This window comes from Callithrix jacchus, chromosome 1 (genome assembly GCF_049354715.1).
Source record: "Callithrix jacchus isolate 240 chromosome 1, calJac240_pri, whole genome shotgun sequence".
Taxonomy (NCBI): domain Eukaryota; kingdom Metazoa; phylum Chordata; class Mammalia; order Primates; family Cebidae; genus Callithrix; species Callithrix jacchus.
The window spans coordinates 179,052,925-179,065,744 of record NC_133502.1 but is presented as its reverse complement, the minus strand read 5'-3'; the positions used below and the strand labels follow the sequence as shown (position 1 = coordinate 179,065,744).

General features: G+C 57.3%; 1 protein-coding gene across 9 annotated transcripts in view; it reads right to left on the bottom strand.

Annotated features, from left to right (window-relative positions):
• Positions 1 to 12,820, bottom strand: part of HMCN2 (hemicentin 2) — a 167,573-nt gene that overhangs the window by 30,653 nt on the left and 124,100 nt on the right. For 8 of the 9 annotated variants that reach the window (XM_035260402.3, XM_035260417.3, XM_054237089.2 and 5 more), the window contains 17 exons: positions 12,601 to 12,760; positions 12,392 to 12,516; positions 11,861 to 12,044; positions 10,989 to 11,086; positions 10,289 to 10,555; positions 9,729 to 9,919; positions 9,193 to 9,274; positions 8,954 to 9,090; positions 8,257 to 8,398; positions 8,028 to 8,172; positions 6,705 to 6,832; positions 5,663 to 5,819; positions 4,646 to 4,767; positions 3,324 to 3,488; positions 1,370 to 1,477; positions 945 to 1,079; positions 411 to 545 (listed from right to left, as the gene is read on the bottom strand). In XM_035260402.3, the coding sequence (XP_035116293.2) occupies positions 411 to 545; positions 945 to 1,079; positions 1,370 to 1,477; positions 3,324 to 3,488; positions 4,646 to 4,767; positions 5,663 to 5,819; positions 6,705 to 6,832; positions 8,028 to 8,172; positions 8,257 to 8,398; positions 8,954 to 9,090; positions 9,193 to 9,274; positions 9,729 to 9,919; positions 10,289 to 10,555; positions 10,989 to 11,086; positions 11,861 to 12,044; positions 12,392 to 12,516; positions 12,601 to 12,760 (2,481 nt within the window). The remainder of the gene's footprint in view (positions 1 to 410; positions 546 to 944; positions 1,080 to 1,369; positions 1,478 to 3,323; positions 3,489 to 4,645; positions 4,768 to 5,662; positions 5,820 to 6,704; positions 6,833 to 8,027; positions 8,173 to 8,256; positions 8,399 to 8,953; positions 9,091 to 9,192; positions 9,275 to 9,728; positions 9,920 to 10,288; positions 10,556 to 10,988; positions 11,087 to 11,860; positions 12,045 to 12,391; positions 12,517 to 12,600; positions 12,761 to 12,820) is intronic. The other variant, XM_035260413.3, reaches the window with a different exon arrangement.

The window sequence follows — 12,820 nt, the reverse complement described above, 5'->3', positions numbered from 1 at the left end:
TGAGGCCAGGACATGACCAGCCCATCTGAATACTCCCAGCAGACTTTGCAGATTTTTGGCCAGCGATGCCACCTTATCTTTGAAGCCAATGATCAGTCAAACTAAGGGAAGGGCACATGTAATTGTGTGTGTGGTGTATGTGCCAGGGTAGGGCCAGAGAGGCTACAGTTACTGGAAACCAGAAGGAATGAGAGCTGCTAGACTCGTGTTCCAGGAGGGCCAGAGAAGAGGCAGAGAGGACGGGAGTCCGTGTCTCAGTCCAGAACTCAGACATCCAATGAGAGGTGTTTTTCCCTTAATTCCTTCTGAAACTATAAGCAGTGTGCCCTGCCAGGCAGGGAAGGGAGAAGCTTGCAGGAGCCTCAAGCCCCGCAGTTGCCAGGGCCCAGCTCGGCCCCAGCCTCACACACCTTGCACCACCAGCCGCGTTTTCCCCACAGCGCTGCCTGCACTGTTCTTGGCGATGCACAGGTAGTTTCCAGCATCCTCTGGGCTGGCGTGGGTAATCCGCAGCTGTCCGCCAGGTAGGACCTGGGTACTGACTCCTGAATGAGAAGAAAACTGGGGTGCTGGGAGCTGGGATGGGGACCTACCAAGGTGGGTAGATTGGGCTATTCTGTCTCATAGGCAGCAAATGACTTTCTGGGGTCACAGAGTGGCCAAGGGACAGAAAGAGCCAAGAAGCCTGACCCACAGCCCAGCCCAGCTGCCTCCTCCTGACCTCCCAACTTGGCCACCGAGTGATCAGATGGCATCTCAGGCCATGGTGACAGGAGAAGTGTTGGGGAGGGGGTGGCCAGAGCAAGGTGGAGGTGTGTCTAGGCAGGCCAGGGGCTTTCTGGGACCTCTCAGCAGCTCTACGAGGTCTCCTAGGACAGGAAGCAGGGGCCCCCAGCCTCACACTCTTCTCTTCCCTTCCCAGGCTGGCTGCCAGGAGCCCTCACCCGCAGGGATGCTGAGCCCTTCCCTCTGCCAGGTGATGGTTGGCCGGGGGATGCCCAAGGCCTCGCAGGGAAGCAGCACCCCGTCTTCTGCCACGGCTAGAACCACGCTGGGCAGTGGCTTCACCACTGGGGAGGCTGCAAAGAACGGGGGTGCAGAAGGTGCTGAAAATGTCCTTAACACACAGCTCCTCCAACCAGGGCCCTCGGAGCACCAGAGATCGAGGCCTCTAGGAGAACGGGGTTTCTAGAAACATCAGCCGCAGCAACAAGGACGCCATGGCTGATTCTTTTCCTCACAAAGAATCCCATGAGAGGCAGGTCTGCGCCTCTGAGACCCAGGACCTCACCTCCAGCCTGAGCCCCACCCGCCTCTAGCTCTCCACCTGCTCCCAAGGAACTCTGGGGTCTGGGCCATGGACCCTTACCTTGCACGGTGAGGACAACGTGCTTGTGGGCTACACCAGCAGAGTTGCGGGCTGAGCAGGTGTAGCGGCCTGCATGGATGGGGAGGGCCTGCCCGATCTCCAGAGCGCCTGCAGGTGGAATCAGGGTAAGGGGATCAGGACAGAGGTCCCCAGGGATGGAGGTGGCAGGGCTGCTACACAACCTGACTCTGTCTCTGGTTACTCAGCCTGCCTCCTCTGACCATTTCTAAACAACCCGGGGGAGGAGACTGCATGGGAACCTGGAGTCTAGGTTTGCCTCTGTGCCCTGCCCAAGGGAGAGGCATGGGCAAGTTCCTTCCACTCTCTGGACCTCAGTTTCCCCATGTGTGCAATGAAGGATCAGATAAGATGGCCTCGAGACCCTTTTGGCTATGAAGCTCCAGGATCTTCGACTTCCCTGCCTGTAATCCCCTGCTCACAGATCCACACCCTGCTGTTCTCACCTTGCTCTGCTAAAAACTCACCTCCTCTAGGAAGCCTCCCAGGATTACTGCCTCCTCTGTCCTCCCTTTACCCTCCTGACCTTAGCCTTGGTTCCTTGATGAACACCATTTTAACCTTCCCAGACTGCAGGCTGCACCTTGGCAACCAAGTGACACGGGTTCTAAATTGTCCTCTGTGGACCCCTGGGGGCCTGCTGAGTGGGGGAAGGGAGCAAGGCCCACTGCACCCTGGCCACCCACAGCCCCTGCCCCAGCCGCAGCCCCAGATGGAACCAGAACTGTGCTTCGTTTTACTTGTTGGACCTTGCTGTTAGCACTTATCGCACTTACCGGAAGGAAGCTTTTGTTTTGTATTTTGTTTTGAGACAGAGTCTCACTCTGTTGCCCAGGCTGGAGTACAGTGGTGCAATCATAGCACACTGCATCCTTGAACTCCTAAGCTCAAGCGATCCTCCCACCTCAGCTTCCCAAGTAGCTGGGGCCACAGGCATGCACCACCACACCCAGCTAATTTTTAAAAATTTGTTTGTAGAGATGGGGTCTTGCTGTGTTGCCCCAGCTGGTCCCAAACTCCGGGTTTCAAACAATCCTCCTGCCTCGGGCTCCCAAAGTGCTGGAATTATAGGTGTGAGCCCCTGTGCCTTGCCCGGAAGGAAGTTCTGTTGCTTTGGAAGAGTTTGAAAATCACAGGTCTGGCCAGCAGTTCCTAGACTTTAGCATTTCACTAACCAAGTAACAAATAAATTTGGAGATTCTCCATAAAGCTTCCAACTTGTTCTTTTGACAAGCAAAGACATTTTAAAAATCACATTAGGCCAGGCATGGTGGCTGTGACTCCAGCACTTTGGGAGGCTGAGGAGGGAAGATCACCTGAGGTCAGGAGTTCAAGACCAGCCTGGCCAACATAGTGAAACCCCATCTCTACAAAAATACAAAAATCAGCCAGGCATGATGGTGGGTGCCTGTAATCTCAGCTACTCAGGAGGCTGAGGCAGGAGAATCCCTTGAACCCGGGAGGTGAAGGCTGCAGTGAGCAGAGATTGTGCCTTCCACTCCAGCCTGGGTAACAGAGCGAGACTCCATCTTAAAAAAACAAAACAAAAACCACCATGTACTATTATCTGAATCTCATCAAGAAAAAGAAGTTTCAACACCAAAAGATAATTTCAGAGTAAAGGACAATTCTTCTGAAGGGATAAAACCAGGTTCACAAAGGCTCCCAGGGAGCAGCTATTTTTCTTATTTTGTCACGAAACAGCACTTGCATGCCAGAGGACCTCAGGAACTCATGGGTCTCAACACTGCAGAGCATGGAGGAGAATATGGAGCTCAGAGAGGGTGAGAGGGTCCTCCCAGGTCACACAGCCAGGAGAGGCAGAGCCAGGCCAGACTGTCCTATCTTGTTCCACCATGTGACTTTCTTTCATCCCCCTCCACCTGCTGTCCCAGTCTCCCCTCGGCTGCCACTCTCTGTGGTCACCCTTATTTACCCGACAGCGAGACACGATAGCCGCTCCCCCGAGCTCCTAGCTGGGTGCCTGCCTTGCTCCAGGACACGGTTGGGACTGGCATGCCCGTGCTGTGACATGTGAGGACCACAGGTGCCATCATGGTCACGGTGAAGTCTGTCTGGTCATCGGCAATGGTGGGAGGCACTGAAAGCCAAGACAAGGCTTGAGGCCCTACCAGCATGCACGGGGGACTCATGGCTGTGGGGCCGGGGCAAAGCTAGTACACAAGGTGACATTAGTGACAAAGGGCCAGGGAGGGAGGTGGGGCAACAGAGGGAGAAGTCACATTTGCCCACTTAGCAAATCCTTCTGGGCACAGGGCTACAGCTTTCTTTCTTTAAAAAAAAAAAAGTGTACTTTTTCAGAGATGGGGTCTCACTATGTTGCCCCAGCTGGAATGCAAGGGCTATTCACAGGTGTGATCCTACTGCTGATCAGCACGAGAGTCTTGACCTGCTCTGTTCTGACCTGGGCAGCTTCACCCCTCCTTAGGCAACCTGGCGGTCCCTGCTCCCAGGAAGTCACCATATTGATGCTGAACTTAGTGTGAACACCCACTCAGCATAGTGAACAACAGCCCAGGACTCCTGGGCTCCAGCGACCCTTCTGCCCCAGCCTCCCGAGTAGCTGGGAACACAGGCAAATGCCACTGCACCCAGAGGGATACAGCTTTCTATGGAGATCCTGGCCTGGTAACTTCGCAGGATTTACTCGTGGGTTTCCCACTTGGAGTGACGGGGGCCAGAGAAGACCCCCAGGGGAAGTGCCATTTAACCCGAGATCTGAAGGAAAAGCAGGTGTTGGCTGAGGGAAGGGAAGAGTGTTCCCGGCAAAGGGAACAGCATGTGTGAAGGCCTTGAGGCAAGGAACAAAAAGCTGAGCAGCTTGATTAGAACCTGGAGTGAGGCAGGTCTGGTGTGAACTGAACTTGGGGGCTTGGCAGGCCAGACCACACAGGACCTGATGGGTCCAGCTAAACTCTTGCATTCTATCCTGAGGGCAATGGGCAGCTGTGGAGGGAGGGATTTTTAACAGGAGTGATGACAAGGTCAGATCTAAGTTTAGAACATTCTGGATTGGGGAGGGGCGGGCCTCTCCCGTGAGCTCCTGTGTGCTGGGAACTGTGCCAGAGCTGGGGTTAAGTCAATGTGACCAGGCAGGATCTGAGATGCCTTCCTGGAGGAGGTGTCCAGTGCAGTGCGGGTAAGCCACACAATTCCCTGCTGGCAGGGAGAACACCCAAGAGTGGGAAGGCACTGCCCCCACCCCAGGCGTCCTCCTCCACCTCCTCCCTGACTCACCGTGGATGGTCACTTGGTAGAGCCTGCGGGCCTCACCCACCTCGTTGCTCACCACACACTCAAACTGGGCTGAGTCCTGGGGGCCGGGGGCCTCAAGGAGCAGGGCGTTGGAGGGCAGGAGCCTGGCTCAGAGAGATGGGTGGCCAAGTGGCTGCCGGGCTGACAGAGACCAGCCGTGGCTTTTCGGCCGGGCTGTCTGGATGTGGGGGTCTCACACCCATTTCCCCTTCCTGTATCCGGCTTCCAGACCTGACTCTAGAATTGTCTTCTAGAAGTTTCTACCCCAAAGGTCTAGCTGGTGGATTTGTGATTTTCCTTTTTATCCCTGTTTCTCTGTAACCCTGCACATTTGCTGTAATAACCATCTCTGATAACTTCTGTAATAACAACCGCATCAAAGTGGCCCAGAGTCTTCGCTACTGATTTCATTTTTACTAATTTAGGCTTCTTACATTGGTTTTCCAATTTTTTAAAATTGACATTCTATTTTTTCTTTTTCTGAGACAGGGTCTTGTTCTGTTTCCCAGACTGGAGTGCAGTGGCACCACCACAGCTCACTGCAGCCTGGACCTCCCAGGCTCAGGGGATCCTCCCACCTCAGCCTCCCAGGTAGCTGGGACCACAGACCACGCTCTGCTAATTTTTTATTTTTTTGTAGAGATGGGATCTCACTATGTTGCCCAAGCTGGTCTTGAACTCCTGGCCTCAAGCAATCCTCCCACCTCGGCCTCCCAAAGTGCTGGGATTACAGGTGTGAGCTACCACTCCCTGTTCATGTTTTGTTTTTAGACAAAGACTGACTCTCGTGAATATAAATAAAGCCCAGATGTCTCTGCTGAGCTCTCTGTCCCCAGTGCCCTCACCCCTATCTCAGTGTGAAGACACCCTGATCCCCAGAGTTGAGACACCAGTTCTGGTCCTGGCTCTAGTGAGACCTGAGCGCACCCTGCCCCATCCCTGCCCCGTGCCTCCCAACCCCACGCGTCTCAGGAAGTCACCGCAAGGTCCAGTCATTACCGGTAGGTGCCCTGCTGCAGGCGGAAATCCAGCTTCTGTCCGTCCTTCCACCAGGTCACCAGGGGCTTAGGGGAGCCGCTGGACTCACAGGGCAGCGAGGCTGGGGTGTGGGCGGTCAGGGTCAGGTCGGAGGGGCTGGGGGCAATGGCTGGAGGCTCTGGGGAGAGCACAGTGGTCAGGAGACAGGTACAGGAGGTTGGGGGCTCTCTGAGGCTGTGCCCAGGGGTAATGCCACTGCCTCCCACCTTCCACCCATCCCTGAGGGGGCACAGAGGGAGAGGGCAGGAGAAACTTCAAAAGGAGAGCTTCCAACAGGCTCCTGAAGCTGACCATTTTGGGCTTTCCCCATCCCTGAGCCAGGCAGCCTCTCACTGCCTTTTCTTGACTGAGGCCTCCAGGATGCCAGGCTCCCCTCCCCATCAGCCCCGAGGCTGGGCCCCGCCAGAGCAGCCCCACACAAGCTGATCCGTTGGAGTGGGAGGAGATTGGGGCAAATGATTCTAGTGACTTTGAATTTTATCCTTTCACATGTTTTGCTTTTTTTTTAAGACAGAGTCTCACTCTGCCACCTAGGCTGGAATGCAGTGACATGATCATGGCTCACTGTCGCCTGAAAATCCTGGGCTCAAGTGACCCTCCCACCTCAGCCTCCCAAGTAGCTGGGATTACAGACATGTGCCATCATGCTTGGCTAATTAAAAAAAAAATTTTTGTAGGGATGGGGTCTCACTGTGTTGCCCAGGTTGGTCTCGAACTCCTGGAATCAAGTGATCCTTCTGCCTCGGCCTCCCAGACTTGTTTTACCTTCTGCACATGCTTTCTTAGTGAACAGAATCGCTGTTCTATTATGTAATTTATGCACTAAAATACCACTGTGTCCTTTGAGCATGCATGATCACAACTTTCTACTAATGGGCTTCATGGTCAAAAACATTTGAAGACCATTCGCTCTGGGCTCCTGACAGCTGGGGTGACCCAGAAACTAAGCAGGACTGGACCCTGACAGGGACTGTACTCTGAAGCCCTTCCCCTGGCCACCTACCAAAGACCTGGAGGTCGCGGCCTTGACGATCAGAGCCAGCAGAGTTGGATGCCAGGCAGAGGTAGTGGCCAGTGTCCTGGGCAAGGGCTGGCTGGATCCTCAGGGAACCCTCGGGCAGAACTTTGAACCTGGAAAGGATGGTGGGGGGTTTCCCTAGAGATGGGCAGGGCCAGTGTGGCTGGAGGAGGGCTGTCTCCAGCAAGACCCTTCTCTCTGACCCCACTATCAGAGAGGATGCTGATAACAGTTTGCCTCTGTGTCCCCACCCAAATCTCATCTTGCCCCTCCCATAATTCCCACATGTTGTGGGAGGGACCCAATGGGAGATGATGGAATCATGGGGGCGGGTCTTTCCCATGCTGTTCTCGTGATAGTGAGTGGGTCTCATGAGATCTGATGGTTTTAAAAACTGAAGTTTCTCTGCACAAGCTCTCTCTTTGCCTGCTGCCATCCACGTAAGATGTAACTTGCTCCTCCTTTCCTTCCACCATGACTGTGAGGCTTCCCGGCCACGTGGAACAATAAGTCCAATAAACCTCTTTCTTTTGTACATCGCCCAGTCTCATGTATGTCTTTATCAGCAACATGGAAATGGAGTAATACAGATGCTAACTTGGAGATGACAGTCTTGCATCTATGAGGCCAAGGTCAGGGGGTCAGAACCACGAGCAGCTCTCTACACCCCATGCCAACGTTGGAAAGAGAGAGAGAAGGGCTACTTTGGGCCTCCCCGACACCGTCAGGGGCCTGGCCTCTCCTGAGAGGCAGAAGGAGCTCCACCCTACTCTTCCTTAGGGCAGTCCCTAGATCTTAAAAGTGCTCTTCCTAAGGACCATGTCTGTACTGTGCAATCCCGCCCCCGGCCACAGTTGATTGGACAGGGGATGGACATGTCACTCAGGCTGGGTCATTGATATTCTGTGCCCTGGGAATTTAGAGTTGGAATTCACAGATGGCTCGCTAGTGAGCAGAGGAGCTGTAAACCTGGGGCTGGAGGCCATGGGGGTGTCAGAGGGTGTTTTTGCCATGTTCACTGAGGAAGAAGGTGAGGGAGAGAGATGAAGCCCACACTGAGAGAAGCTATAAAACCATCAGAGCTTGTGAAACCCAATCACGCCCCTCTACCCACATCTATCAAGGCTTCTGATCAAGTCATGAAGCAAGAGCCCTTCATGAGTGGTGGGCCTGTCCTTGTGTTCTCAGACACCCCACATCCTGATGATAAAGTCACTTTACTGCTTCAACTGCCCAAGTGAGTTTTGTTTACAACCCTCAAAGAGGCACCTGAGGGCCTCCCTGAGGCCCACCCCTTCCCTCTCTCACCTGGGGTTCCCGGGATCCAGGGGTATCCCATCCTTCCGCCAGCTCATGAGGGGCGCGGGCACGCCATCGGCCTGGCAGGGCAGCAGGGCTGTCTGGTTCACTGAGACGTTCACTGAGGGTGGTCCTGATCGGATGGTGGGCACCGCTGGAGAGGGGCACAGAGGGAATGGGGCTGGGAGCTGTGGCTCTAAGACGGTGGGCAGGGCGGGGTGGGGTGGGCCCTACTCACTGTGGATCTCCACGTGGAGGGCCACACTGGTGCTGCCCGCAGCATTGCGGGCTGTGCAGCTGTAGTTGCCGCTGTCAGCCGTGCTCAGGGCCTGCAGCTGGAGGAACCGGCCCTGCTCCGGGAACTGTGTATGGGCATCCTCCTGGAGAGTCCGCCAGGGTGGAGAGACCCTCATCAGTGCCCAGCTGTGCTAGGCCAGCCCCTGGCACCAGGCATAGAGGACTGAGGAACTCGTAAGGCTGGACAGTGGCTCTGTCCCTCCAGGCTGACCACAGGCCCTGACTGTGCCCCACGGAGGACCTGCTGAGGAAATGCTCTCCTCTGGAAGGAAATACAACCCAGTCCCTGGAGTTCCTGTCAGAACACCCACAACCCTGGAATCCACAGCCGCAAACTGACCCCATTTGAGGGACGGACAAAGAGTGATCTGGTCACAGGCCCAGGCCACACAGCCGCTAGCACAGCTTGAAGGAGCCAGGGGGAGAACACTGGGTGGGCCTCAGAAGCCCTGAGTGACCTGAGCCTCGCCTCAGTGTCCCCATCCATAAAATGGGAGTGACAACGACAATGAGGGGGGCAACACTGGGGGGCAGGGTACAAAATGCCCCTCAGAGTGGGTCTTTGGGACCCAGGATCCAGCCAGGTCAGGTCTGGCGCCTGAGAGGGACAGAAGGCAGCACCCTGAACCCCCGCCCACCTGCAGCACGATGCCATCTCTGTGCCACGTGATCTCGGGCGCTGGCTCTGCCTCCACCGGACACTCCAGGACCAGCTGCCCTGGGGCCAGGCCAACCACAAAGCGAGAGCCTCGGGGCCCTACAACGTTTGGAGGGGCTGGGAAGTGGGTAGCACAAGAGGATGTGAGAGGTGGACTCACCCCTGCTGTGGGCCCATCCTGCCTCCCGGCCCTGCCCCCACCCCATCCCCACTGCCTACCTTGAACCCTGACCCGGAAGCTCTTCTCGGCTGCACCTGCAGGGCTTTCAGCCAAGCAAGTGTACAGCCCGGCATCCCCAACCTGGGCATAAAGCAGTTGAGCAGCTGTCTGCCCACCTCCCAGTCTGGTTTCCCTCTTATGCAGCGAGGGACCCAGAATACAAACTCAGCCCTGCGAGGTCTGCCATCCACCTTCCCAGCCAACCCCTGCTCGCTCCTTCCATCTCACTGTTGCTTTAGGGCTGGTGCAATGGCTGCCTCTTCCCAGAAGTCCCCCTTGACTACACCAGCCCTCCTCTGGTCTAGATGGGAAGTCATCTGCTTTTGACATCAGCCTGGGCCCTGACCCTGCTGGGGGCTCCAAAGGGCACGGCCTAGGTGGGTCACCTCTACACCTTCGCCCCACACAGAGGAGGCACTTCAGCCAAACCCTGCCAACCGCTGACTGCGTCTAGGGAACCTGCAGTCTCTCCCCTCTCCCCCAACCCAGCCTCCTCCCAACCTCCAGCCTCATCCTACAGTGGCCACAGCGGTACCTGCACACTCTCCACCCAGAGCACCCGTGTGGGTCTGCTGCTGTGCTCCAGCCTGCTCAGGTCCTGCCCGTCCTTATGCCAGGTGATGTTGGGCTGGGGGCTTCCCTGGGCATCACAGAGGAGCTCCATGGGGGTGCCGGGGGTCAGCGACAGCTCTGCAGGCTGGCCTGAGTCCTCGATGTGAGGAGGGTCTGCAAGCCACCCACAGAGGGGAACATACAGTGACACATGTTTCCAGGATGGCATTGCAGGCGAAAGCGCCATGCTGAGTCCGGGGGCTCTGCTCCCAGATTTTGGTGGCTCTTGTTCTTGGGTCTGCCACCCAGGTTTGGTGGAAAGAACCCAGGAGCACAGCCCTGGGAGAATCAAAGCCCCATCACCCTCTCCCCGTGGGCAAGGCCACAGAGGAGTCCCAGCCGGAACCAAGCTCCCTGAGTTCTGCTCGCAGGTGGCAGCCCAGGCCTCCGGAACTCACCTCCCTCACTGCCCTCCCCATTGCCCCCAGAGTCCCACCCTCTCCCTTGAGCCCAGAGAAGCTGGCCAGAGGCCAGAGGACCCACCCATGACTGTCAGCTGGAAATGCCTTCTGGCTTCCCCTGCCTCGCTCATGGCCACACAGGAGTAGGTCCCCGAGTCAGCAGCTCTCACCATCTCCAGTTGCAGGCTGGGCCCCTGCTCAAGGCTCTGAGGCAACCAGGGCTCCCCATCTTTCATCCATGACACGAGAGGCTGGGGAATGCCCCGGGCCTCACACCGGAGTTCCACCAGGGAGCCACGAACTGCCATCACATCATTCTGGAACTCCACCGGCTCCAAAACAGGGGGCACTGTGGAGGGCAAAAAGGTGGGCAGGAGCCATTTTATTCTAGGACTCCCACCTCCAGTACTCAGCTGAGATGTGACCTCCTCTGAGAAGCCACCCTGATCCCCCAAGACCAGGCGAGGGGCCCTCCTCTGTGCTCCCACAGCATTCGCTCTGTCCCTTGGTGTCACTAGTTGCCTGGAATTGTGATTCTCTTTTTACAGAGCTGCTTCCTGCACTGGCCTCCTGGGGGCAGAGCCTTTCTGCCCCGCCTATCCTGGGCATATCAGGAGCACAAAGGAGCAATCCAGTGAGTCAGAGATTGAGCCGCAGTGTCTGCTCTCCTCAACATCCCCAGGGCCCATCCTTGGTTCCACCCAGATGGGCAGAGGGGCCTAGGGCCTTGATTCTCACCCACCAAGGCCAGAGACCCCCTTGCCCCACCCCCTGCTCCATACCCTGCACCTGCAAGGTGAAGTTTCTGTCTGCCACGCCAGCTGGGCTTGCAGCCACGCAGGTGAAGATGCCGGCATCAGCCAGTTGCACCTGGGAAATCCTGAATCCTCCGAGAGGAGAGGGAGCAGGAGAGAGGGAAAGAAGGAGGTGGGGGGGAAGAGAGGGACAGGGAGAGAGGGACAGAAGCAGGAGAGGCTGGCTGCATGGAAAGACTTCCTCCCTTTTCCATCCTTTGTCCCCAAAGGCTTGCTGGCCAGAGGGGATGGGGTGACTGAGCTCAGCCTTTGCTTAGTCTTTACCTGGGTTCCCGTGTCCCCAGGATAAAGCCCCTAACTGCCCCCACCACCACTGCCTGCTCCCAGCCATCTCATTCTGAAGCCAGACCTCCTGCCTCCCAAATTTGGGAAGCTCCTCATCCCACATGGACAGCTCAGCTCCCGTGGTCTAACGCACCCCTCTTTGCTGTCAGAACTCCCCAGAGTCCTCTCTGCTCCTGGCTTCACTGTCTATCCTCCCACCTTCTCTGCAGCCCTTCTGCCCCGCCACTCCTCCTGAGCTGCTCCTGCCTGTCCCCAGTCACAGCCACGGCGCCAAAGCCGACAGTCAGTGCTCAGGCCTGCTCTCCTGTGGCCTGCTGGTCTCTCTGTCCCTGAAACCTGACTTCTCCTGCATCTCCTCCTACCCCGCCCACCTCCCTTCCCTGGTCCCTGAGACCCATCCTAACACTAGCAGCTGGGGCGCAGTCCACACTTGCTCTGGGATAGAGGTGGGTGTTGTAGCCAGTCCTGGCTTCCAGCACCTCCCATGTGTGCTGACAATCCCCAAATGTCCACTCTGAGTGGCATAGCCAGTGCTTGTCTGCCATCTCCCCTACCTGAGGGTGCGGCCAGAGCCATGGAGGTGGGTGCGCTGCGACAGCGGGAGGGGCAGGCCATTCTTGAGCCAGCTCACGTGGATGGGCGGGGAGCCCCGCACAGGGCACCTCAGGGTCACCAGCTCCCCAGGCCTGCTCACCAGCGTCCCTGAGCCGTCCACTCCCTGCTCAATGGTGGGAGGAACTGGGAGTGGGTGGAGAGAAGAAAGGCAGGTGGTAAGGAAGTCTTGGGGGGAAGGTGGGCTCCTCCCAGGGAAATTCCCAGCAGTGGAGACCCGAACTTCTGCCGCCACCTTCGTGAGGGATGAAGCCACTGCAGGAGGGGCACAGCCACTCCCTGACTCCTCCCACCCACCAATCTCCTCTGTACTCTGGGCTGGTGTTATTGTCCTCTAATTTGAGGATGGGGCACAGAAGCCCAGGAAAGTGAGACCTGTGGCCCAGGCGACAGTGTGGGCTTTGCTCAAATGTCACCTTATCACCCACGCCCTAACCCACGCATCACCCTCCCAGTGCCCCAGGGCTCCTCACCCAGCACAGTCACCGTGTGCAGCCTGGTGTCCTCCCCAGCTGGGTTGTGGGCCACACAGGTGTAGGCACCTGCGTCCGAGGCCCTCAGGCCCTTTAGCACCAGGGAGCTGCCATCCAGGTAGAATCTGTGGTGGGGAAGAGGGCCGAGGGCAGGGTGTGAGGGGGCCTGGGTGCTGCCACCTGTGGGGAGGGCATGGGCTGAGCTTTACCGGAGGTGGGAGCCCATGTCCTGGCCCAGCGGGCTGCCATCCTTCAGCCAGGCCACGTCCGGCGGTGGCTGCCCATCGGCCTCACAGTCCAGCCGCGCCTCCTGCCCTTCCAAGATGTGGTGCTCCTGCGCCGTGCCCAAGCTCTGGATCTGGGGGGGCACTGAGGCAGGGGTGCAGTGAGGCCCTGGGCAAGGGAAGGGGCTGCCCTGGGAGGAGGACA